We start from the raw sequence: 26,756 nt of genomic DNA on the forward strand, positions 1-26,756 counted from the left end.
TAATTGTTGACTGGCAGTGCCGGTCCCATGCCCAGATAAACTGGGAGGGTTGCATCAGGAATAGCATTCGGTGTAAAACCTTCGCTAAGTTGTTGTGCGAATCAGTTGCACCGCCATGGCGACTCCTCAACGGGAGCAGCCGAACGACTAACAACAGCAATTAGTTAAGCGTAAATTAGTAAAATTATTGAACATTGAACATTACACAAGTTCCAATAACACGTTTCTACAGGTCGTAAAAAGCCCCAAAAGTTATTTACTGCCTCTTTAACACTACAAATTCCTTTTTTTTTTCTTTTTCAGCATCTGAGAGTGATTCAGGGCTGCTGTAAGACTGCAAAAGTAAAGAAAAGTGAAATCAGCTTTCGAGGACGCAGGTCTGGGAACAATTAGCTTTTAGAAAACCGCCCGGTCCTCTGAGAGCATGCACGTCATTAACATCTATTTAAAAAATTGCTCATCAATAATCACCGGGCTAAGAAACATCCCTGGAAAGTCTGAGGCACTCCGTCATGGCGAGGCCTTCAGGATTACATTCAGGTGAAAAGTGAGATCTGGATGCACTCACTTCACCCCAGTGAGTCATCACCACGTAATGGAGATCTAAAACTCCATTCCTAATAAAAACACCACACGGGCTGAGGCAGGGAGTACACTCATCACACTGGTGCACTACGTAGGGACACTTGAGACAAATGGCTGCCCTGAAACTGCGGGTCCCTTAAGATAAACAAATAAAAAATATCTAATGTCATGCACTCAGCTGCCAGCATTTATGACTGAAGGCCTCACCGTCCAAAAAGTGGATTACTTTCATCACAGAGAAAAGAGTGATACCCACTGAGAGAGGGGAGTTCCTCATGCTGGAGAGCTACTGAGCGTTTGTTCTGGAATTTTCATCCTTTTCTTTTGGACAAATAGGTTAATAAATAAAAAACAAAAAAGTAAAGAGAGCCAAGATTAACCTAAAGGGATTCAATGCTGATTTAAGGAGTAGGGCTAGACAGTAGTGAAAGATAACATAGCGTGTGAAAGCTTACAAGTGAAGGCTAATGTAGCAATTAACAGCTAACAAGTGAAAGCTAACATAGCAAGTAAAAGCAGTGAAAGAAAGTCAGCCTCTGGGGCTGGAATCAGATTTTTAGGGTGGACTGTAACGTGGTATAATCTTCCTGTCTGATTTAATATAAGATTTAAAAAGAGAAATTAACCAAAAAATTTTTATTAAAAGTGTCTGTGATACTAAACACACACACACACACACACACACGCCTATTTTCTTTTCTTCTTTGGCTCTTTTGCAAATTGGTTTCTTTCCATTTTCCTTCTTCAGTTTGCAAAAACTCTTCTCCCCTTCTTTCATTTCTATTTTTCTTCCCTGCTTGTTCTCTTCCTTGCACTAACTCTTCTTCCCTTCTTTCTCTCTTCTTTTTCTACTTAAAATCTCTTACTTCTTTACTCCTTCCTCCAAGTTTATTTCCATCTTTCTTTCACTCTTCTTACATTTCTTTCTTTCAGGACTGAACTGATTCCCTCAGGGTTTTATTCCAGAAATTTCTTTAGTGTTGAATTTTTAAAATGTTTGTTCAAACTTTAAGCAGACAAACTGTATAATAACATTAACAACCCAATAACCAATATAATAATATTTATGACCTAATTTAATTACACTAATCTAGCAAGTGGAAAATTAGAAAGCTAAAGTAAACATAGTGAAAGCCAACCTAGCAGGTAAAAGTTACCCCGCTAGTGAAAACTAACATAGGAGGTAAAAGCTAACCCAGCTAGTGATAGCTAACATAGGTGAAAGCTAACCCAGCTAGTCAAAGCTAACACAGCAGGTAAACGCTAACCAAGCTAGTGAAAGCTAACATAGCAGGTAAAAGCTAAACCAGCTAGTGATAGCTAACATAGCAGGTAAAAGCTAACCCAGCTAGTCAAAGCTAACACAGCAGGTAAAAGCTAACCCAGCTAGTGAAAGCTAACATAGCAGATAAAAGCTAAACCAGCTAGTGAAAGCTAACATAGCAGGTAAAAGCTAAACCAGCTAGTGATAGCTAACATAGCAGGTAAAAGCTAACCCAGCTAGTCAAAGCTAACACAGCAGGTAAAAGCTAACCCAGCTAGTGATAGCTAACATAGCAGGTAAAAGCTAACCCAGCTAGTCAAAGCTAACACAGCAGGTAAACGCTAACCAAGCTAGTGAAAGCTAACATAGCAGGTAAAAGCTAAACCAGCTAGTGATAGCTAACATAGCAGGTAAAAGCTAACCCAGCTAGTCAAAGCTAACACAGCAGGTAAAAGCTAACCCAGCTAGTGATAGCTAACATAGCAGGTAAAAGCTAACCCAGCTAGTCAAAGCTAACACAGCAGGTAAAAGCTAACCCAGCTAGTAAAAGCTAACATAGCACTGAACACACGTAAAAAACAATAACCCAAGATAAATAAAAATAGGGTGTGGATCTGGTTCTGAGTATCTTTATTCTCTATTCAAAATAATTAAACTTTACTAAAACCTTATTTGTAATTATATACTAATAGTAATGTTTTCCCTAAAACCATTATTTCCATTTTCTTTTTAACATCCATTTAACGCCATACAGTACTTACTGTTGCTGAAAGGGGATTGGCTGTTGGCTGTTGGGCCCTGCCTTCATGTTCAGGGTCATGTGCGCCATGTTAGTGCTGGGTAGAGGATATGAAGCAGGGCCTTGTGGGAAAACCTGCTGAGGAATCGGACGCTGCAGTATGAGGGTGTGTCCATTACTGTGTCCGTTATCGTGTCCATTTGTGTGTCTGTTCACTGGCCGACCAGATGGCTGAGAGGACGTGGGTAGTGAGGTTTGCTCACATAATTTCCCTTTCGATCCAGGTTTACACACACACATCTGCGGCCTTAGGCACATGCCGCCATTTTGACATTTTGGAAGACAGTTGGCTGAAAAATAGAAAGAGAAATGAGAAACATCAGTATCTGGCGGAAATAGTTCAAAGCCTCAAAGGCTAGAATTTTTCTATCCACTTCAGGTACATCAGGTTTCAATATCTACAGTAAAGCCTAGAAGCCCGGTGATTTTTTTGTCAAAGTGGAAGGAGCTAATCTTGGGTAAAACTTGCATGAGCTCCACTATGGTGCGTTGACAAGCTGAAAGACCAACTCCAAGGTACTGTATACTTCAGAGCAGTGCAAGTTAGTCATACCAGTTGTAAAAGAGTCCTCACCCAAGAAGATACGAGTACCATGTACCTGCTCCTCAAAAGACAAAATACTCAACCACTGGTAACTTGAATAAGATTGCCAAATCGTAAACCACATTTTTGACCGTGATCTATTTAGTGCCAAGGAATTGTGTTCAATAGTGAGAGCAGTTTGAAAATTCATGGCTTCTTAAACCACTTTGAAACAACATGCAGGATTCCGCAGGTTGATTTCTGTATTTGGTGCAATTTGGGCAGAATCAAAAACACATATGGAAAAGAGTGAGACTGGGATTAGGCAACTGTGTCCTGGACTAGCAGACTATCAAACATCACAAGGACAACCTTGGCCACAACTGGCAATGAAATGTCTGTGCCGTCCCAACCTTTTTGAGTTTTGTAAGAGGGTTTAGAGATAGAAATAAATACTATTTAAAAGTAAGTCCACTGCATCACTATGCCATCCCAGCAAGTACAGTAAGGGGAGCTAATTGCTGAGCTAAAGGACTTTGGTGCAAGGCAGAGCGCACCACCCATCCTTGTACCATCCAGGTGCATAGTGTATCTAAGGGCGTTTTCACATTAAGGACCCAGGATAGTTTCTGAGAGGACATGCCCCCAAAGACTGTTTCATTTTGGACAGTGAGAACACAAGCTTTTCAGGCTCGGGAACCAGTCCCCTGGAAAATGTGGTGTTATGGCATACTTGGAAGCAGATCAAATCAGACATGAAAGCCAGTCATACGTGAGCATGGAAGTTGACCGGTGTTTAGGAAGTGACATCATCATGATCTACTCTAAAAAGCACCCTAACTGACACAACACGGTCCAAATAGATCAGAACGTGTCTCAGATGCAGTAAGAACAATTCGAGGACTAGGTAGACTGCCTTAGTCCCGCCTAAAGGGAACAAAACTGTGATGTAAGCTAAGTAGAACACCTTGTCCTGCGCCACAGGATAAATTCTTTAGATTCAGCCTCTGTCCAGAAAGAGACCAGCGTCTCGGATCCACTGGTCTGATGTAATTTCTGTATCATGAACATCATTTTTAGCTGTCTCTGAAGTCTCTGTCCGCCATGAGTAGGTCCTAAAAAGCTCAGAGTTCTAGTTTCTAAGACCTCTGCCCCTTTACCTGAGGCTTTAGAAAGTGCCTAGATGATTCTTACCGCTGTTACCACTGACGTCTCGGACAGAGAGCTGTCCATCAAGCTACTCCTTCTAATATCAACCCCGACCCAAGACGACCCCCCAGATAAAATGATTTTTAGTGGCTGTAAGGTGTTTTTTTTCTTCCTGGAAGCTATTGCACATCATACTTGGCTATACATATATGGTACACATTCTGTATTGAACACATAGTTATGCTGTGCATTTAAAAAAATAATGATTGTTAATGTGCAAGGGCAAATTTAAGAAATGGTGTGCAGTAAAAACAGCGCTGAAATCCTAAGAATGGGAGTCATTATAAATTGTTGGAGCACAATATAAACATTTGAGTCTGTACAAAGGAAAAAAACGAGTCCGGTTGTTTATTTGGGTGACCACAGCTATGACAGACGAGGGGTAGACTTCACCCGAAGGAAGTGTGAGTGTGTGAGAATAAGAGACAGAGAGAAAGAGTGTGTGTATGTGAGTCCTGGAGACTTTGTAGATGAAACGTGACAGCGCCGGTCGTGTTCTTAGCCGCCATAATTACAGGCCTCCATCCAGAAATCTGATACCCCTCACACTCCATCTCTCTCACACACACACACACACACACACAAGATCAAACCCATGGTGTGCCTCTAACTACTTCACGGTCTGGTGCTGAGCATGCGGACCCCGAGAGACTGTACCACCCTGTGAGTCTACACCAGAACCTGTTCTGCCTACACTTACACGAGGAGAAAACATTTCATCTCGCACAACAATATTCACAATATGCTATGGCATGGTGTAATGAACCAGAGCTACGGTTAATTATTTTTCTCTAAAAGCATGGGCCCAACTGGTTTAATCTTTTGATACAACAGGGACTTTCAACTAATTCATTAGCAAAGTTGACAGATAAATGCGATAAAGAAAATTCATAAATTAACTAATTTGTGAGTCTGAAATGAAATAAAAGCACTTGTTTAGTGCGATCAACAAATACAGACACTATGGCTCAATGAGGCAGAATTTGCACAGGAACATACACACACATACACACGCAAACTCAGACGCATTGAACCCCTCCTGGCCTTGAAAGCAGCAGCGACATCATAACTGACCTAATTTCCTGTTCTCCTGCAGCAGTGTGTAGTGAAGTGTTCAGAGCTGTGCTTTCTTTTCCACTATAAATAGAGCTGTGTGAGACAGGTACAACACAGGAGCACTGTTCTGCTCTGTCTCACACACATACACCACACCACACACACTGTAGAAAATACGGCCGGAGTCATGGGTTATTTCATGAATCAAATTGTTCAGGTTATAGAATAGAGGCATTGTAGAAATGCCGTTCCCAGTGCAGGGGTTTTTCCTGCGTGCAGAATTAAAGAAGAGGACGCCTCTGTCGAATTTCGTGCCGCCTCCAGCTTGCACAAAACTCTGGTGGGTGTCTTGATGGACACTGCACTCATTTACATTTCCCCCTTATCCAGAGCGACTTTTGTTTATCTCATTATACATCTGAGCAGTGGAGAGTTAAGAGTCAAAGAGTGGTAGCTTTGTGGTCCTGGGGGTTGAACCTGTGACCTGCTGTAATTTGTAACTGCAGTAATCACATTGCATTGATACTTGTGTGGTGGCGCTGTAACATAATCAGCACAGCAAAGGGAGAAAGCCTCTGCCAAAACTGCAAAAGAGAAGAAAAATGCTGAAGTTTCCACCAAACACAAGCTTCTGGTTTTTCTCTACTCCAGTAACATGACCTGCGGCACCCAATCATTTTGTGAATATTGTTTCTGTGCATCCAAGCACGTCCAGTTACATACCCAGAGTTCCAAATCCAATGCTCCATCCTTTCAGTGTGGTGAGGGCAGGCGGATTAGCGCAGGAATCATCTAATAGTAGTGATTTTCACACATAGAGTAAACCTGGGCCCAAGTATATTGACGGCTGCCCAAGTATATTTGCAGACCCTTTCTAAAAATCTGTCCATCTGTCATCCGCGATCGATTAACTAGTAGCAGACAGTTCTGTCCCGCGCGAACAGAATAAACAGGTACAGGAGCGGTAGCACCAGAGTGGTGTACTGAGAGACACTAAATGCAGAGGTTGCAAGCTGCTGTTAAAAGAATAAGAAGGGCGTACTGATACATACACATGCTCTGTGGAGAGACACAGTTTCACACGGTTAAACTCACAGAAGGAGTAACCCTTCAAACTTAAGCAGGGCAAATCCGGAAGATATCACAGCAATGCTGATATTCAGCACAACAGCATGGCCTTGAGTTTGATATTGCTTTTATACAGTTCCATAAACACCATTTTGTATCATGAGATTATGATTTGTTTCTTTATTTAAACAGTTATTTTGCTCCACCAACACATATCCTTCTGTGCTTGATGGAGCTACCTAACTGCGACTGGCGAGCTAGCAACCGACTGTTAGTCACTGGTAGTGTAAATAACGGGTGAAAGTAGTTTTAAATTCTTACCAGTACTATGTGGCCAAGAGGTAGAGAGAATAAACCATGGAGATGGCAGACAGTCCTGAGAAACGTGCCAGATTTACCTCATATTTTTACTTATTCCGCTTTAGAATATCAGCTCCGTTAACCTCCGGGTTACAGGATTGTATTTCAAATGGAATGCAAGGGTGTAAGGTGTACGACCCCTTCACACACCACATATAAGGACCCCCTTGATCAGGGGTTAGAGAGGTATTTGGGATTCAGACTTGTGTTAGAAGCTAGTTAGCTTTGTAGCTCACCACAGACGTGAATAAAACAACACAGCGGTAATTTGGAATGACAATTATTAAGAAGACAGCGGGTTGTTTAAGACGACATAATGTTATCGAATGTGGTTTTTTTTTTTTTTGCTGAAAGTGCTTGTGTGACTGGTTTTGTCACGAAACTGCTCTCTCCTCTATTAGGCAGACCGTACAGACCTACTTTCACCCATGCTGTGACCGACAGTAAGTCTATTATTATAGTAAGCTTATTATTATTAAACTAATATTGCTATATTCCTTAAATTTTATCATAATATACTTATTAAACCTTGTATTTATAAGCTATTAATAATATATCCTACAGTTCACTGCTATGTTGTACTGTTGTACTGCTACATTTCACTTTAGGCTACATTACTATTATTTATACTGCAATTTCTACAAACTCCATCAAATGTAATCACATGCCATTTAAAATCATAAAACAGATAGCTTAGATTGTGGAATCTTCCAATCCTGTGTTCTGTCATGCCTGGCAGTTATGAGAGCAATGATGTCACAGTTGGGGGGGCTAACACTGTCTCACCTGTCAATCACAGCGACACTATTCAGTATGCGGAAGAGGGTAGATAGCGCTTCCTTTTGAGTGTGTTATGATGCAAAGGGATGCTATCAATTATTAGTTTAAGTTCTTCAGCTTGTTTAAAACAGAAATGATGTAACTGTTTAGTCCAAATATTATTAATATTATAGTATTATCTAACCCTGTGATTTAAACCATTATTTTAATTACAGGTTTTTTCAGTGCTATATAAATGCACACACACACACACACACACACACACACACACATGTATATATATAGTGATCATGATCATTAATTATAAAGCCATTGTTCTGTACAGTGAATTAGCCTTGTGTTGCTTAGCAACAAAGCTAAGCCTACTGTTAACAAACACAGCATGGGATCAGAAGAGTTTTATAAACAACATAAGTCTGGAACGACCCCCTCATGGCTAAACTCTAATTTGTGATTTTAATTAACGTCTGGCACAACACTGTGTCAAAACAGCATGTCATTTTTAATAATAGTGCCAGCTAATCATCTAGCTAAAAGCTAATCATTTAGCCAGCAATGTTATTTAGGTACTTATTTCGCTAACACCTCTGTAGCAGCATGCTAAGTACAAACGTCTCCGCCTCAGGGGGAACAGAGCTGCCGTATCTTACGTAGTCCTACGGTGTTGTAGTTTGGGACGTGACCACAACCACACGTCAGTTGTCGGTGACTAGTAAAGCTTACGTTATGTTATGACTTTGCAGATTCGTTGCTAAATAGTGTATCATGAAGAAAAAACTACGTAGCAAATTAAACCCTTAGTCCGAGAGCTAGAGTCCAAAACTGCTTTACGTGTTCAGAGCAGAGACAAACATTTCTGCTTTGCTCTGTCAGACATTATGTAGCTGTGTGTAGTAGAAGGGGTGGAGCGATCAAGGAAGCCTTTTTGGATTATAAAGGAGCAACTTAGGGCACTGCAATGTAATTAGCATCATTATGTTTAGCATAAAAAAAAGATTAGCGCTCAGTTTAGGACAGAATATAGTGTAATAATATAGTCTTCTACTATATTAGCGTACAGTGTGAATGTTTTTGCTGTGTGTGTGTGTGTGTGTGGGGCGCATGGCAGTGATGTTCAGCCGAGATGTTTCTGTAATAAAGACAAAGTGAAACAGATGTTGGAAACAGTTTTATGGAACGATTCAGCGTCAGATGATGAGCCGGTGTTCGGCTCGGTGAGGACGCCACACTGCAGGGCTGCGACTGTTTATTGGAGATTTTTACTTTTCAATATTTTACCCAGATAAGAAAAGCTCAAGGCATGCGTTTCATTTGAATGGTTTAATAAATGAAAATGATCAGAATGCAGGAGCACAGAGAGCCTCTACTGTGGGCCACAGACTCGTTAAATCTAAATAAGCACATAGGAACTCGTACTATTAGCTGCTGTTAGGAACAACACATGCTTATCACAAGTTCACGCCAAAATCAGGAACACGCATTGTAATTTTGATATTTCTGATTTGATACATTTTCGAGAATACACCACTCTCTAAAGCACACAGCTACAAACAGAACGTCTCTTGTTTTTCTTGTAACATTAGAGTTCCTCTTTATTGGAACTGAGAGGAACTTACAAAACCATTATCCAGCATGATGATGTCCCTGTGATGTCCACCTGAGAACATGAGATCAAGATGGACAATCAGTCCTCAGACCAGGTGTCAACCATCCACCAAGGAGATTCATGGACATCATCACCAGGGCTTACATGTTGGACTCCACTTTACTAGAAATGCCCCCTCTTCTCGTATATTGTTTTGGAAATATGTGCTACGGCTACCTGAGCATCACTATGATCTTTCTCCAGATTGTACAAGGTTGGCATTGTACAGTCATCTTTTCATTAGCCTTAGGTATCTTATGACAGACGATTCTCTCCACCTCTGCTGGTTATCTGGGGTTCACAGAACCACAGTTACATACATAACTAGAGACCATGTTTAGTGCCTTAGGTTTAGGATTTTGCTGTCTGTAGGTAGTGTTTAAAATTCAGGTTTAGGATTTACAACCTAACAGTATACTTAAAGTCCAAGCCTGAACTTTATACCATATTTGGATTGAGTTTAGCCTGGCTTGGTCTTTCAGGTTTCTACCACTGATTTAGGGTTTAGCTTTACAGGTTCAGGGATTTAAGTCTAGATTTATCCTTAAGCTTTTTTTTAATTAAGGTTTGCTATTTTAAGTTAAGTGTTTAGTAAGTTCTAAAATGTGTATATAGAGTTTAGCAGCTAAAAGTTACATAAAATTTTTTTGCTGTTTAGAGTTAAAGTTTGAGTTTTAGGCTACTTGGTTAAAATCCATTTTTTTTCTCAACAGACACTTTGAAAGCAGCTTTAAATATATAAATAAATAGGCTAAAAAGCGAGAAAGTGTGAAAAGCTGATACACTGCTGACTCGAGCAATCAGATTCCCCACTAATCCCAGATTTTATCAGCTTTAGCGCGAGTCGATACGAGATCTTTGTTATAATTTGTAGCATCGTCCTCTTTATCCCTCACGAGCGCTTGAGCAGGCAGCATCGATAAGGACTGAGATCTTTCAGTTCGTATTTTAGAGCAGTTTTACGGCTTTATGAGGAGGCAGAATCTGGAGAGGACATTTCGCTCTGGACTAACGGCAAAATTAAAGCTGCTGGTTTTCTCTTCTGAACGTACAGAGTAAAGAGAGTGACCTGTAATCACACAAATGATTGTCTGGGACAATTAAAATCAGGTTAACATATAATTAACAGAAAATAGCTGCGATTTAACTTATTCTAAATAATTTTGTTAATAAATTAGATTTAATCTAAAATATTAGATAACGGCCATTAGAGGCATCCCTAAGTATTTCATTCCTCTGCTATTTAAAACTCAGATTTAAGCACTGGCACTGGCACTGACTCCTTTCATACAACTTACTGATAACTACAAAAAAAACAATTACACACTGTTGCTATAGAAACAATAACATATTAGACTGAGCAAATGAATACAAACCTGTGCTTTTGTCAGAGCTGCCGTTATGGAGAATTAATCAACACTTTCTGACCAATCTGACTGCAGAACCCATCGGCTGTATATTTGTTTTATAAACCAATGCTTGTATTATTCCTGTCAGAAAAGCCCAGTGAGGGAAAAACACGTTAGAGAGTCAGAGGATGTGTGCGTGGCCGAAAAATCAAACTCCATTAAATATTTATCAGGAGAATTTATGATCCGTTCTATGTAGCGTGACAGGAAAGGCGCTGATCCTGAAAAGCGAATTGAACGAAAGATCTATAGTATGGAGAACGAGTGCCTTGACTGACTGTGGGATCCGTTCTTCTGTACACAGGGTGAGGAATATCATCCACGAAAACGTCTTTGGCAAAAATCGATCATCCGTGACGTGTCAGATGTTCCTGAACAGGAGCTTTAGGGTTAATGTGGCTAACAAGCCCATCAGGATTCACCCTGAACTGTAAACATGTTGGCCACATTAGCATCGCGGCTCCAAACATGCTTTAGCATGTGTTCACTAATGTATTTGTTGACTATATTGACTTTGTTACTCATTATAGTCAGTGGTTATTGAAAATGCTGAATTAATTTAATTGATTAATTTAATTTAAATGAATTCCATATCCATACCATATCTTTCGCCTTTCCTATCCTGTCTTTCTGTCCTTCCTTTATTCATCTACAAGTGCTTCTGTCGTAATGGTGAGCAAGATCAGAAAAATATTCGATCAGAGTATCTGAAGACGTACAGAAGATATAAGCATTACTACCATACCAACAATATCTCCACAACACGCACTGAATATGATAATTCACCATGATGTCATATAAATATTGAGGAGCTCTATTTCTTCCTCCATTCATCAGATAATCTTCCTCACTTCTTCTTCATCATTACACTGTTCATATACCCGTCTCGCTCTCTGTCTGACAGCAGTGAAGTGGTTTAGCTGATCTGATCTCTGCAGCTGTTACTGTAGTTATTTATAAAAGCCTCTATTAAAATCAGCCTGTTTTGAATTAGTCGGCCTTTTTATATCTCCACACATCCTCTCAGCTCCCGAATGCATCGAATGCATGCATGTGATTATTTTTAGTGGTCAGGGTGCCAAAAGTTTTGTTTTGGACTCCAAAAATGTAGAACGATCCATTGTTCAAGTTTTCAGGTAATTCACTGAGGCACCTCTTTCACTGAGACTGACAGACGCACATAGACCACAGTTCACCAAACCACCTGTGTTTTTGACTGGAGGAATATTATATTGTATTATACAACAGTTAGTTCTGACTGAGTAAACCGATTGGACGAGAGGCTTTCCACGAGTAGTGATGAAAGCCAGTAACAGTACCAGGAGGTTTAACTACATAACTATTCCGCAGCATGAGTGCAAGTAGGTCCTTACTGTCTACAGACCTGTCTACAGGAGAGAGCAACTGCCTGACAAAACCCACACTGAAAACTCAATCACAGAATCACTTTCAGCAAGAAAATACGTCTAATAAAATTAAGCAACCGGATTGCCTCTGTTAGTTCCACGAGGCGCGGAAAGGATATGTGTCTGCGGAGCGAAATAACTGGTTAAATAAAGAAACGAATCATAATCTGGTGACATAATCTGTTGTGGAACTGTTGTATTAAAGCAATATCACACTCGAGGTTGTGCTGTTATTTTCAGTATACTGGCTGAGCCCCCGTGCCTACAGCCGCATCACAGCTGTGCTGATATTCAGCACAACCGCACACCCTCAAGTGTGATATTGCTTAAGTGTAGTAGTAAGTAAGTCATTATATATGGCCTACTGTGTGTGTGTGTGTGTGTGTGTGTGTGTGTGTGTGTGTGTGTGTGTGTGTGTGTGTGTGTGTGAGACTTACGCCTTGTGCAACGCTGAGATCCAGGAGCTTGACTCCATCCAATACAGCACTGCCCTCCACAGACATTCACCCTGCAACAACAGCCAGAGTCTAAGTGCCAACACACACAACATACATATTTCTCTCTCACACACACACAGACATGGTACACTTAAACCCACAAACACATGCACACACTAACATTAACCAATTCTTATATATACTTAGATCTATACCCATCTAGGAGCATGCACACACGTACACACACAACCACACACACACACAAAAACATGTTATTATACAACTTATTCACAAGGATGCAAAATCAAAAAAACACCAGTTTCAGCAGTGTAAGGTTAACCAAATCATTTCATAAAGACTTGTAAGTTTTTTTATTTTGTCTAGAATTTTTTTTTTCCATTTTGAACTCGCTGGCTATTTAAATATACCTAACGTTTGTTCCATGCTAGGAATGATGCTGTCTGACATGCTGTGTGACCTTCAAGTAGAATCTTCTAGCAAACACAGTGAAGCTGACCCTAAGAGGTGTGCACACACATGCGCACACACACTCATACATATTTCTTTCACATGAACACACAAAAACACTGAGACACACTCACTATCATACATCCTTCTTTCACACACAGACACACATGCGTGTGTGGGATATATGAGCTTTTGGATGAGATTGTAGACACGTTCAAACAAGGCGTAGGTACTTGGAAAACACACACACACACACACACACTTACTCACTCGTACCCATTGACCTCACTAGTTTTTCTCTCAGGAGATAAATGTGAGAGCTACACTGGAATCCTGTCCTAACCACACACACACACACACACACACTCACGCGGTGTCTGCCCTCTATATTATACAACACACACTTAAACAAGTATGAAAAAGACGAAAATGTAAAGAAATACTATAAACATTCAGTGGAGTTTGGGTTATTACTTTATACTTTGATAATTTAATTTTAAAGACGTTTATAGACATTTTACTTCAAAAGTCAAATAATTTAAATAATGCTTAACAATATTTCTTCAGCGGTTGATGCTATGTGTAATGACAGCACACTTTTACTTGTTTTTATTACACATTTTTAAACACATCTGAGGTAAATGTGGATGCTTCTGATTATTTTGTCTCATTTTCTCTGATAATGTGTCTTTTTTACCCCTTTTAGACCAAAGGCGGTTGCAGAGCTACTTTAGAACAAGTTTTTTGTTTTCACACAGCAAAGGTATCTGACGTCATACACAAAAACCAGTGGCATGGCAGCACCAACGCTTTTCTGGGCTAGAACAAAGAACCACTTACATCAGAGGTGATTATCACCAACTAAATGTTTGTGACCCTCATCTTTAGAAATAAATGGACTCAATATGCAATGTGTGGCTTTCGAGTAACGATAAAGCCAGCTGAATTCCTCGCAAAGCCATGTTGAAGTTCGCCATTGTTGCTGGGCTTGCCCTTGGCATTTTTCCCCGCTAGCAGTGGCTCAAGCACCGCCGCTAGCATTACTGGGAAAAGGAGAGACATACACGATCATATATAGTGACATGATGACGTGCTTGTCTAGTTCATGGAAAAACGAAGACAGTTCTTAGGTGGTTCTTTATTAAACCCGCTCTGAACCGGCACTAGCACCAGATATAAACTAGCACCTGGTTCACTTTAGTGGAAAAGAGGTATTAGTACACTCACATGGTGTGTATGTATAAAAGAATTAATTCTGAGCTAGTTAAAGTCGTAAGCTTAGTCACTAGCTAGCTCAGTGTCCATAGGTTTAGTCGAGCCTACATGTCTGTGTTCATTACTGATTATCAACACAAAAAAGATTTAATACATACTTTTAAGTTATTCATTTTATTAATATATAATTTATTTAATACAGTTGATATTAAACAGCAGTAAAAATATCCCTAAAATATTGTTTAAAAATACTTGAGTTAATTTCACAAGGTAACTTAGTAGTTGATGCTAAGGATAATGACACAGCACTTTTAATTAAGACTTTTTTTTTTTTTTTTTACCAAATTTACTAAAAACATCTGATGTAAATATGTTTTTGGGTAAATTATGTAAACACATAAAATATTAAATATGTTTCTTATTTACTAGATAATATCAAACATCACGATAAAATTCATTAAAAAATGTTTAACAACGCAGAACACGTGAGCTAATCTTCATAAACAAATGTTTGCAACTAGCGGTTGATGCTAAAGGTAATGACGGTGTTGTTGTTGGTCTTTCGGATGCCTCCGGCGAGGGGTTGGCACAGCGTTGTACGCAGGATGCCCTTCCTGAAGCAATCCTCTTATTTTATCCAGTGGCTGGGAAACGCTTACAAAATCCTCAGTCTTAGGCTAGCTAAAGTAGCTAAGGTTTAGTGTCCATATCATTCTGTTGCCTAGCAACAGCCTCATTATGACCACAACTCCTTGAGTAGAGAATGATATTACTATAATATTACTTGAGTAGAGAATGATAATACTATTCTAGTATTCTTGTTCCTTTATCCTCATTGTATCTGCTTAAGTCTATGACACTAATATGACACTATGCCCTACTCCCTGTAATAGTGCACTAGAAAAGTTTGGAATGACTAACAGGAAGACTGTTAGCATTCCTTCACCCTGCATAGTCAACTTTATAAGAAAGTAATATATAAAAGTACTATAAAAGCTCCCTATTCCCTATATAAGTGCACCATATATGGTTTACATCTTATACATCCTATATACTAGGACTTATACAGATATAAGTGCACTACAAAAGGATACCGTGCATCCTATAAGGGGATGTACAATATGTAGTGCACTTACACCATAGACATTGCATTTTTACAGCACCTATACCCAGCAAAGTCTACTTGAAGTTCAGTACCCTGGTCCCTATAGAAGTGCACTACTTAGGGTGGACATTAATAGGTATGTATGCTACAAAGACTACTGCATGTGTAAGTGCAGTACATACTGTAGAAGAAAGGTTTTGCAGGTATGCCAGAGTCCACCTGGGTTTAGCCACCCACTATAAAAGTGCACTACATACTGTAGGGTATTTACGATACTGGTAAATACATACTATAATGTATACTGGATTCCTTATAACTAGGTATGTGGAAGGCTGCTTTGTAAGTGCACATCATAGGGTAAACAATAATAGTCCTGCTCCTGTACCCTCCAGAGTCCACTTGGGGTTCAACTTACCACTACAAAAGTGCACTACATAGGGTGCACAAACATTGTACAGTACATACATACAGTACATACTATAAAGTTGACTACATTTCTTACAGCAAGGTAGGTAAGAGGTTGCTTTATAAGTGCACATCATTGATTATGCAATAATGGTAACGCTCCCGTACCCTCCAGAATCCACTTGGGGTTCAGCTTTCCACTGCGAAAGTGCACTACTGTACGTAAGGTGGACAAAATTAGTACATACATACTATAAATTATACTACATCCCTTATAGCTAGGTACGTAAGGGGCTGTTTTATAAGTGCACTTCATCTGACCATTTTGATTGATACACATTCACATTCCATACAAACTTAAATAACTCTTTTGATTGTGTAAAGCTGCTTTGTGACAATGACAATTGTTAAAAGCCGCTATACAAATAAAATAGAATTGCATTAAATTGAATTGGGCACACAATAATGATAATGCTCCTGTACCCTGTAGTCCACTTGGGCTTCAGCTCCCTACTCCCTGCCCAAAGTAGGGTACACAACAGTATTGACCCATTTGCCCTACACAGCAAACTTACTGTAATAGCAAGCTACTGTATCTAGGGGACTAGTGGGATTACAGCCCCTATACCCTAGAAGTAAGTCCACTTGGGGTTCAGCTCCATGCTCCCTACATAAGTGCCCTATGATGGTTTATTCACCCTACAAAGTCCACTAAGAAGCTCGACCTTACCCGGAGACTTTCATGTGGTGGGTCAGTCCACTCGTGCTCGTGCCCGTCCTGCGGGTCCGGACCGAACCACCGACGCCATGCAGCTCCACACCGTACGTGGACACGGAGCTCACGCGCACCCGGTCCATCTGGAGCGCGCACGACGGCGAGGAGCAGAATAATGATAAGAATGATGTTAATAATAATGAGGATAATAAAAGCGGTGTAAAGTTACACCGGATCCCGGCCATGTCCGCTGCACGCGCTTCTCTTCAGAGAGCCAGAAATCCCGGAGAAAAAAAAAGAATTGATAAAAAGTATCCAAAAGTAGCGGAGAGGAAGAGAAGAATAAAGAGATGAAGATAAAAAGCGATAAACGCGCGGGGAGAGTGTGTGTACTTTGCGTAAGAGTGAGTGTGTGTGTTTGTTTGTAAGTACAGTGTGTGTATGTATGTGTGAGTGTGTGTGTGTGTAATCCCTGAGCGGTGTGTCATATACCGGCCATCAGAAGCGCAGAGAAAACTTCAAGTACTAGACAGAGAAAGAAAAGAAAAAAAATCAGCTCTACGAGTCAGAAACCCCAACAGCCAATCACCTGCGGGCGCGTGACGTCACAGCACGTCACGGGCAGGGGGCTCTTTATTGGGGGCAGAACCCTGAAAGCCACCTCTGAAAAGTATGCATGAATGTATGCATGTACACTGTGTGCGCGCGCGTGTGTGTGTGTGTCTGTGTGAACACACCTTTTTAACTTCATGTAAAATAAATAACAAACTATAAAAACACTTTGATGAATGACTCAGGTGAGTCTAATAACTGGACAAATGACACCCATCACCCAAACTATTTAAACAATTAAGCTAATATTTCAATTAGGGTATTGTATTTGAACTCTACATAAACTCCTGACTGGGTGTATATCACCTGGAATAATCTCCAGCCTTTTGTGATTAAATCATTACATTTTAAGGATATGTGAAAATATATTTTTTTAAGTTACCAGAACAGCAAATGAAAAAAGGTTACCAAAAACCTGCCTTAATTTTTATTTAATTATATGGTAGGTTGTGTTTAGTAATTCTAAACTAATTTACTAACTACACATCTACATAACTGACTAAATGACTGGGAAAAAACTGGAATAAAAGAGGGAGAAAAACACAATGTAAAAAAAACAGAAAAAAGTAAGTAAAAAGAATAAAAGATAGAATAAAAAGACAGAAACAAAAGAAATAGAAAAAACAATAAAAAAGAAAGAACGCAAAGAAACAGAATAAAGATCAAACGAAAACAATAAAAGAAAATCAAAGAAAGCATCAACAGAAAAAAGTAATAAAAATAAAAATAAAAGAAATAATAAAAAAAGGAAAGAAAGATAAATAATGCAAAGAAAAAGGATGAAGAAATAAAGAAAAAAAGAAAGAAAAAGAAATTAGTGGGAAATATTATTACCAGGAGTAATTTCTACTACAGTCGAGTGTCTGGTTGTAACTTTGATGGTAAACACATTTGATCTGAAAGCCTTGAGATCTTTATTAATATTCAGTTTGTTTTTATGTTAATTAGTTGATCTTTGTAAAATCCAGACAGCTGCATAACTGCTCAATATGCTCCTGAGTTTAATGTAAGAATGTTTAAGAAAAATACATATTCTAAACCCAAAATTTATTTTTCACCTTATTAATAATTAGATAGTTAGGTTAGCAAGCTAGACAGATAATTAACTAGTTCATTTTCTCTTTTCTTTTTTTTATGGTTAATGTGAGTTAATGGCATGTGTGCAAAACTTTTACAGACTCACGGTTCAGTCTTGTAGCTGTATGTTGTTTAAGTCATTATTGTTCTCTTTATTCCACGTGACTGACTGTAGACTCTCTATCAGTTACGAACAGCTTTAATAGACCACCTAAGTCATTCTAAATGTTTCCTCTCTGTCCATCATCTTCAGTCATATCTCAGACACTACATTTCTGACCGTGACCTCTGACCCTTATACAGTGTAATTCTGTCTCAGAGCTGTAAGACATACTTAAAAGAATATTTTATCTAAGATCAGTGTTTGTGAAGGTCATGAGTTTATTCCTGACCGTGCAGACAACCCACACACTCCAACAACGACAACTCATGGGGTATTATGGAGACACTTACTAATAATACAACACACACATGCACGCATAAATGTACTAAGTTAGAACCCTGTCTGAAATCGAAAAAGCCTTCCACCTTCATAACCTTTTAAGTGAAGTAACTGGATTAAAACATTACAATTCATTTAGTACCTCATCTGCTGTAAGCCGTAAGCAATCTTTAAATAAACAGACAGATGGAAGGACAGATGAATAGATTGATCAACAAATGGACAGAGAAAAGCAGATAAATTGACAGACGGACAGCTATACACAGAAAGATAAAAGTGTAAATAAACAGATAGCTAGTAAGACAAGCAAATATATAGACAGGTGAAAGGCAGACAGACAGATGAATCGACGTATACAGAAAGACAAACGAATGAAAGACAGACATATACACAGTCAGAGATAACCATTCATTTATTAGTAACATTTCTGTTTAATTAACTTGTTATTGCTAATTTATTACTAGTCAGACAGACGGTTGGCCAACTGTACAGTTACTATAGAACTACGACCTGTTGCTATGGAAACGATTAACATACTGTATCTGGACAAACGCATCATTGTAAACCTGCACTACTATCACAGCTGCTGTTCTAGAGAATTAATCAACACCTTCTGACCAATCAGAGCGCAGGATTCAGCAGCGCCGTGGTGTAATGTTACAGTACAGCGTAACCCTGTCGAGCACAGGACAAGCTGTCACACAGGTATTTTTAAACTTTTGACCTTAAATGAAATATTTATAGCTATATAAATGAAAATATTTTGAGGCTGTGGTCAGAGGATAGCGTCAGCGTGAGTCAATCAGGGTTAAAAACAGACCATGGTGAAGTAGAACTGAGTCACTGCTCTGTTCTGAGGTCAGCACTATTTATAGGATAATAAAATGACCAGATAGAGGAGGAGCGGAGAACAAGAGTAAAGACGAAGGAGTGAGGAATGAGCAACGGAAAGATTTACTTTGATCTCGCTGGAAAGAAAGTCAGAAAGAGCTAATGCGAGGTGACTCAGTCGTTCTCATTAACTATTTTTCCCATTAAGATGTAATGGTTTTAAAGGTTCCCAAGAGTCCACTTGTTCCTGATTCAGTTACAGATTCAGGGTTGGATCTTGTTAAAGTGATTTTCTGTTCCCTCGAGATAATCAGGAAGGCTGTACACCAGCGCCGCCCTGTATGTCAAGAGTAATAACACTCCTAATAACACTATTACTACTGCAACTGCTACGATCATGACTACTGCCGTTACTGTTGCTATCACAACCAATATTATAATAAATTATATTATTCTACTACAACTTCTAATGCAGAGACAATTAGTAATATTACTCCTACTACAACTCATAGTATTTGATGTGTTAGAAGCAGGAAAAATGGGCAAGTGTAAGCATCTGAGTGACAATGACAAAGGCCAGATTGTGATGTCTGGTTGACTAAAACAGCAGCTCTTGTGTGATTTCCCAGTCTGCAGGGGTCAGGAACTACCAAGAGTGGTCCAAGGAAGGAAAACTGGTCAACTAGGAACAGGGTAGTGGGCCCCTGGGGTCACTGTACGAGGCTGCCTCATGAAGTCCCATCCAATAAAAGAGCTACTTTAGCTCAAACTTCTGAAAAACTGATGCTGCTGATTCTGATAGAATGAAGTCAGAACACAGAGCGCATCACAGTTTGTTGCTTTTGGAGCTGCGTAGCCGCAGCCCAGTCAGGGTGCCCATGCTGACCCGTGTCCTCCACCACAAACTCCTACAATTCGCATGTGAGCATTAGAACTGAACCACAGAGCAATGGAAGAAGATGGCCATGTGTGTGTGTGTCACTTAACTGGGAAAGGGATGACACCAGGGTGCACTATAGGAAGAATGTGAGACAGCGGAGACAGTGTGATGCTCTGGACAATGTTTGAAAAACCTTGGGTCCTGCCGTTCATATGGATGTTACTTTGACACACACCACAGTACCTAAGCATTGCTGCAGAGCAAGTTACATCCCTTCATGGCCACAGTGCTCCATGATAGCGATGGTCTCTCAACAGGATAATGCACTCAGCACACACTGCAAATACAGTATTGTTCAGGAATGGTTTAAGGAACATGACAGAGTTCGAGGTGTTTATTCAACCTCCAAATCCAATCGAGCGCCTGTGGGATGTGTCTGAAAAACAAGTCCGATTTGTTTTAGCGTTTCTACTGCTAATCTAATGCAATTACAGATGTAATAGTTATCAAAGTGCCAATGCTTTGAATATATCTCTGAAAAGTTTACTGTGATATGATGTTTCATGATACTTGAAAAGGAAAAAACCCATTAGATGACTGCTGTTTATCACTCCATCTTTCCAGCACTTCCATCTCAGTTTTTCTCATGAGATTAAGGACTCTGCTGTATGAGAAGGGAAGCAGCGCCTGTCCAGAAGGCCATAATAACGAACATCAGCTTTTCATCTCTGTGGTTTATTCTGCATTGTTACATAATGGTACAGACTCTGGAAGCACTTAAATCAGCTCTTCTCACTCTCTCTCTCTCTCTCACACACACACACACACAAACAGGATGTTTGTTCAGTTTCAGTCTTGTGGAGTTCCCAACGTTCTTAAAAGGTCAAAAAACTTCCAGGAATTGAAGTTCACATTTCCTGAGAAACAGCTAAGAAGGGCTGATATCTTACAGGTACGGCTTTACTCTTTCTCACCGTGTATAATATTGCGATGACATCATCACACTAAAGGGGACTTTCCATTATTTACAGAATTATGTAATTGATGCTTGTGAGGAGCAAAAATGGGTGCATCAACATGTCAATACAGTCCCCAACATACAAACAAGTTCTGCTCTGAGAGCTTGTACATAAGTCCAATTTGTTCGTAAGTTCAACAAACATTTTTTAGGTACTTGTCTACAAACTAAATAAGCTATACACAGCATATTACTGAAAAGTGTTCTTTACAATCATGCCGATGGTTGAACGATTCATGTTAAAAGAATAAGCAATGTCCGCCACCTTTTCACCTCGCTCCATTCTCTCAATAATTTTCGCTTTCGTCACCATCGTTATTGCTTGGCGCTTCTTAGCAGTACCAGCTCCATCACCACTGATTTTACTCTTGCTTTTAGACATCGTAGGATGCACGCATGCAATAATGTGCCAGACATGCGATCTAACTTCCGCAAGTGAACAAAGTGACACTGAAGACTCCTTCCATAATTACATTTATCCTTAAATAAAACCAATAAACATATTTTTTTTTTTGTAATTAGAGGGCATCAAATATTAACCTGCGCTACTTTTATTTAGAAAAAATATATACTGAACACCTGACCAATCAATTCGCATAAGGATTTTCACACGAGAGATATTTTTGTCAAAAGTAAAAAAAAAAAAAACCTAGGGACACGGTTAGCAAGCTAATTAAAAGCAAATTGCTAGCTAGATAACGTTAACACTGAGATAACCGCTGTAGTGTGCTGTTAGAAATTGTCCAAAAACATATTAGAACTTTTTAAGACTGTAAACTGTGATGTCATTTCCTGAAGCCCTGCAGGAAAACACAAGCGGCTTGTTTTTATTCCCAGAAGGAGGATGTGACAGGACGCATCAGCACAGAGCTAAACACAAACATTCTCCACATTCTTAGCGCTCTGTGTGTGTGCTTTCCCCTGCAGTTAAAAAGAAAAAAATAGTCCAGTTTTGGAAGTAAGCCGAGTTCTGGGAACTTTCTGAGCGCTACTTTTCTGCTCAGTCTGGTTAAAACGCTTTAAACAAACATCCACTTAACTGAGACTGATATCATGTATGAGCAAAAAAATACGACGCCCATATAAGGGAAAAATCATCACAAGAGAAAAAGATGGATAAAAGAGGAAGGTTGATTAAAAAGAGCAGAAAACTCTACAGCTTTTTTTAACGAATACCTACAACATAAAAATACTTATTAATTAGATTGTTTAATAACTTTTGATAACAGATTCAAAAAGTTTTTTTTTTAAAAAGCTGTATTTATATCTTAAGTAAATGTTCTCTACATGAAGCTTAAAATCATTTCAAATCTTTCTTTTAGGAACGGTTTTAAAAAAGAAATCACAGTACAGGATATAATGTGCACTCTACGGCAAAAAGCAATGATCGATTATTTGATTTAATTAATAAAAATTTGCAACATTAACATGTTTTTTAATTAGCGATCCATGATTAGCTAAGCATCATCTAAACTTCATCAGTACCTGGATCCAAAAAAATACGGAAAAGAAATATATGGCAATATGTTGTAAAATATAATGCTATATATTAAATAATACTTTTCCATTTATAGAAAACTAGTGCTTATATTTATTAATATATTGGAATATATGAATGGACCATGTATGGATATGGATATATATATATATAGCAGTAAAGATAAAAACCATTATATTTATACTTCTAATTGTTCTGTTAAAAGATTACTAAAACTTTATGCTTTTAGAGGAATACATACTTTTACTTTGTTGGTGTGCTCTGATTAATGCTCATGAAGTCCATTTTTTTGTTCTAACTACATTAACATATACTGTAAGCATAATGTAAAAAAAAAATAAGAAATAGATATATTCAATTAAATTCAATATATTATGAAGTATATTGTTAAATATAAAATTAAATACATTAAGATATACATTTAAATATATTTCTATAGCGGCAAGTCCTTATGTAGTTTTCAAAATACTGTGATATATTAATACAATATATAATTTTGTATAGTGTGAATATATTTTTAAATATGAATACTTTTTTAATTATTAGTTAGTATCAGTTACTGTAGCAACAAGGAATATTAACAATTATAAAATCTTTTCAATTTACCAGATCAGAACACTAAATCATTTAATATATTGACAATTAATATATAGAGGAATATATTTTCTTTTTAATGAAAAAAAAAACACAGAGGCTCTACAAAAAAAACATTTTTTATTTAGAATTTTCACGACTAGCTCAGTTTATTAGCACATTCTAACATACAACACTGTATAAGGTCGAGAAACAGGAAAGTGGGCGTGGCTAGTAGTACAGGAAGTTATTCTGATTGGCTGCGCAGCTCTGCGCTCAGGTCCTGTAGCTCTGCGATTAGCCGCTCCAGCTGTGCTACGTCGCTTTGGAGCTCGTCGTGAATTTCTCCGGTCGCTACGTCGGTGTAGAGTTGCTGTGGACATCAAACACAAGTTCACACCAATTTACAGCATGTGTGTTTAAAACCTTTTGCTAATTTTATAAACATAATTGCTTGAATTTTCCTTTTCCTTTAGTGTAACATTAATAATGAGTCTAGCGATTAAAAGCTAGCATAAGACATGACAGAAAGTAACAGTTAGTGAGTAAAGAAAGCTAACCAAGACAGTGACAGCTAATCTATAAGGCAGAAGTGAATCTACTCAGTGAAAGCTAACGTACTGTGAATAAAAAAATGAATAAAAAGCAAAGCTTAGTAAAAAAACGGTTGAAGTGAGCGATGGAAGGAATACTGACTTTTGCCTTAGTGGCTAAGCTCTTCAGACTGAGCCGAGCAGACGAGAGTAGCTGCAGCGCTTCCTGAGGATTTGACTTCTCTCTGCTACAGTGGAGGGACACTGAGAGAGAGAGACAGAGAGAGAAAGACAGAGAGAGAGGGAGAGAGAGAGACAGAGAGAGAGACAGAGAGAGAGACAGAGAGAGAAAGACAGAGAGAGACATTATTAAACACCTTCAGCTCAGTGGGTGTGAGACGGAGGATGGAGGTCAACATTAAACATTAAACATCAGACACAGTGAGAGCTTTTCAGGGTTAAAGGGCACCAGGGTCATTTAAAGTGGTACTGCGTGGGGGAAAGAGAGAGAGAGAGGTATGTGTGTGTGTGTGTGTGTGTGTGTGTGTGTGTGTGTGTGTGTGTGTGTGTAATATTTCCTCTCAAACTGTTTGTCCTGCTGACCGTGATGGTGACATTTTTCATCTCAATGTCTCTCTCTCTGTCTCTCACACACACATACACACACACAATTGACATGAAGTGAGAATGGATAATGAGCCCACAAATCCGATCATGACCTTCCACAGTAATGTTTTAATCCCCGCACTAACAATCCCTTGTTTAGAGCATCAGTTCTGCATGTCCTCTGGAACCGCTGTAACGCGTCCACAAGGTGCGATATAAACTGAAACACTGGGGGGCAGTGTCACACGAGGGGACAGACTAAGCAAAGTAAAATGATAATAAAGTTCCGACGTTAAGCGAGGACGATACGTCCGCAGGTGCGCCGTCGTTCAAAAGAGGCTTGGCAGGAGAGAGACGGTGTCCAACGCGTCCCCAGACAGGACAAAGATGATCACGCCATGAAGTAGATGAGACAGGGGCAGATTGGACAGCAAGGTAGAATACACCGAGTATGTGAGTTGCACTTGCGTTAAAGACAATGACATGGCAACAGCTTGGGTTACTATACAGGGGGATGGATTGGGTACGTTTACGAGAGCCACAGGTCAGGCAATCACACAGGGGCTGCAGACTGGGTAAATATCCAGAAGTGGATATGGACTATATATGAAATGCAGACTGGGTACCTACGCATCTGAGGCAAATTGGTTACTGTACAGTAAGACAGATGTAAGGTAACTAAACAGAGAAGACAGACTGGGTAAGCACACAGGGGGTGCAGATTGGGTAACTATACTATAGGCACAGATTGGGGAAATGATGCAAAAATGGTTAACAATACAGTAGAAACACATCAGGTAACGCCCTGTATAGTTACGCGATATGTGTCTTCTGTTTTCTTACCCATTTTGCATCAGCTGTGTAGTTACCCAATCTGTGTCTATAGTATAGTTACCCAATCTGTGCCTATAGTATACTGTACAGTAGTTACCCAATCTGTGCTTACACCTGTAGTATAGTTACCCAATCCGTGTCTATTATATCAAGAACACAGGTCAAGTATACAACCGTGAACCAATTGGGTAACTTCATTGGATTTGGTAATTGTGTGTGTGTGTGTGTGTGTGACACACGCACACACACACACACAGTGAAATAGACAGGGATAAAGCACATAAACTAGCTACAAAGTAATGTGCAGGCAAGAAAAATGGCCCGTTCTCACATACATTTAAACACACTGACATGTGCACACACACACACACACACACACACACACACAGCATGGTGTAGGTGGGCACGGCACATTATCTCACATCACTTCTTTATGAATCACTATGATCAACAGCGAGCCACTGAAGGACAAAAGGTGGAGGTTATTAATCGACAATGACAGCAAGAGAGAGAGAGAGACACACACACACACACACACACACACACACACACACACACACACTCAGAATAACTTTCAGACAGGCAGGTTTATGGATTGTCCAATAAAGAACTCGTGCACATCTGTGCTTTGTTCTGCTGCGCTTATTAAGATTCCAGGAGACGTTTCACCACTTACGTTATTCTCACCTTATTTACTGAACCAAACAGAAACTAATTCACACGGAAATGTTTATGAAGCACTTTACGGGACACAGTGTAACCCTACACTAATCCTCTTTCTCTTGTAGAAACGACTACAACTCTAATCTTTATTTACATTTATATTCTTCCCCCACGGCGCTCTCGAGTCCTCGCCTCTGATTGGTCAGGTGGTGTTGATTAATTCCTTATAACAGCAGCTCTGACAGTAGAGCAGGTTATGATCTAATATGTTATTGTTTCCATAGTAACAGTAACATTCACAAGGAAATAATGGCGATGAAGTGATTAGTGTTTCGTCATGCTGCTGTGCTGAAGCCAGTGAACGTGATCCTGGTGTGTGTGTGATATAAATGAGATTACACTGCGTGATGCTCACTCTGTGCTGTAAATGCTTATTAATATGCAAATTATTTTCATTATCATATTTTACATTAATTAAAATGAAAAGACAAACGTGACCTCACCAGTGGCCATGTCTACAGCTCCCTTTATCACGTCTTTAAAGCTGCCCATGTCTTTCTCCCAGCCTGACTTCTGCGTCTCACACCGGTGGGCTTTAGACAGGAAGTGCAGTGCCTAGACACACACGCACGCACACACACACACACACACACACACTTATAAAACTGTCTCATAACAAATTAATAACTCAATTAAATTGATGGAGAATTCATTAGAACAAGAGAGATTCTCAAGCTCCA

At 39.3% G+C, this 26,756-nt stretch overlaps 2 protein-coding genes across 3 annotated transcripts in view; both read right to left on the reverse strand.

Annotated features, from left to right (window-relative positions):
• ltbp1 (latent transforming growth factor beta binding protein 1) overlaps nucleotides 1–16,958 on the reverse strand; it is a 69,095-nt gene extending 52,137 nt beyond the window's left edge. For both annotated transcript variants that reach the window (XM_053509431.1, XM_053509430.1), the window contains exons 1-3: nucleotides 16,465–16,958; nucleotides 12,542–12,612; nucleotides 2,611–2,938 (exon numbers count right to left, since the gene is read on the reverse strand). In XM_053509431.1, coding sequence (XP_053365406.1) covers nucleotides 2,611–2,938; nucleotides 12,542–12,612; nucleotides 16,465–16,694 — 629 coding nt within the window. In that variant the 5' untranslated portion in view covers nucleotides 16,695–16,958. The remainder of the gene's footprint in view (nucleotides 1–2,610; nucleotides 2,939–12,541; nucleotides 12,613–16,464) is intronic.
• A 6,544-nt stretch (nucleotides 16,959–23,502) lies between these two features.
• The window catches only part of ttc27 (tetratricopeptide repeat domain 27), a 69,481-nt gene continuing 66,227 nt past the window's right edge, over nucleotides 23,503–26,756 (reverse strand). Inside the window, exons 18-20 of the mRNA XM_053510289.1 lie at nucleotides 26,520–26,631; nucleotides 24,077–24,177; nucleotides 23,503–23,753 (exon numbers count right to left, since the gene is read on the reverse strand). Of these exons, the coding sequence (XP_053366264.1) occupies nucleotides 23,628–23,753; nucleotides 24,077–24,177; nucleotides 26,520–26,631 (339 nt within the window). The 3' untranslated portion in view covers nucleotides 23,503–23,627. The remainder of the gene's footprint in view (nucleotides 23,754–24,076; nucleotides 24,178–26,519; nucleotides 26,632–26,756) is intronic.

Source organism: Clarias gariepinus, chromosome 13 (genome assembly GCF_024256425.1).
Source record: "Clarias gariepinus isolate MV-2021 ecotype Netherlands chromosome 13, CGAR_prim_01v2, whole genome shotgun sequence".
Lineage (NCBI taxonomy): Eukaryota > Metazoa > Chordata > Actinopteri > Siluriformes > Clariidae > Clarias > Clarias gariepinus.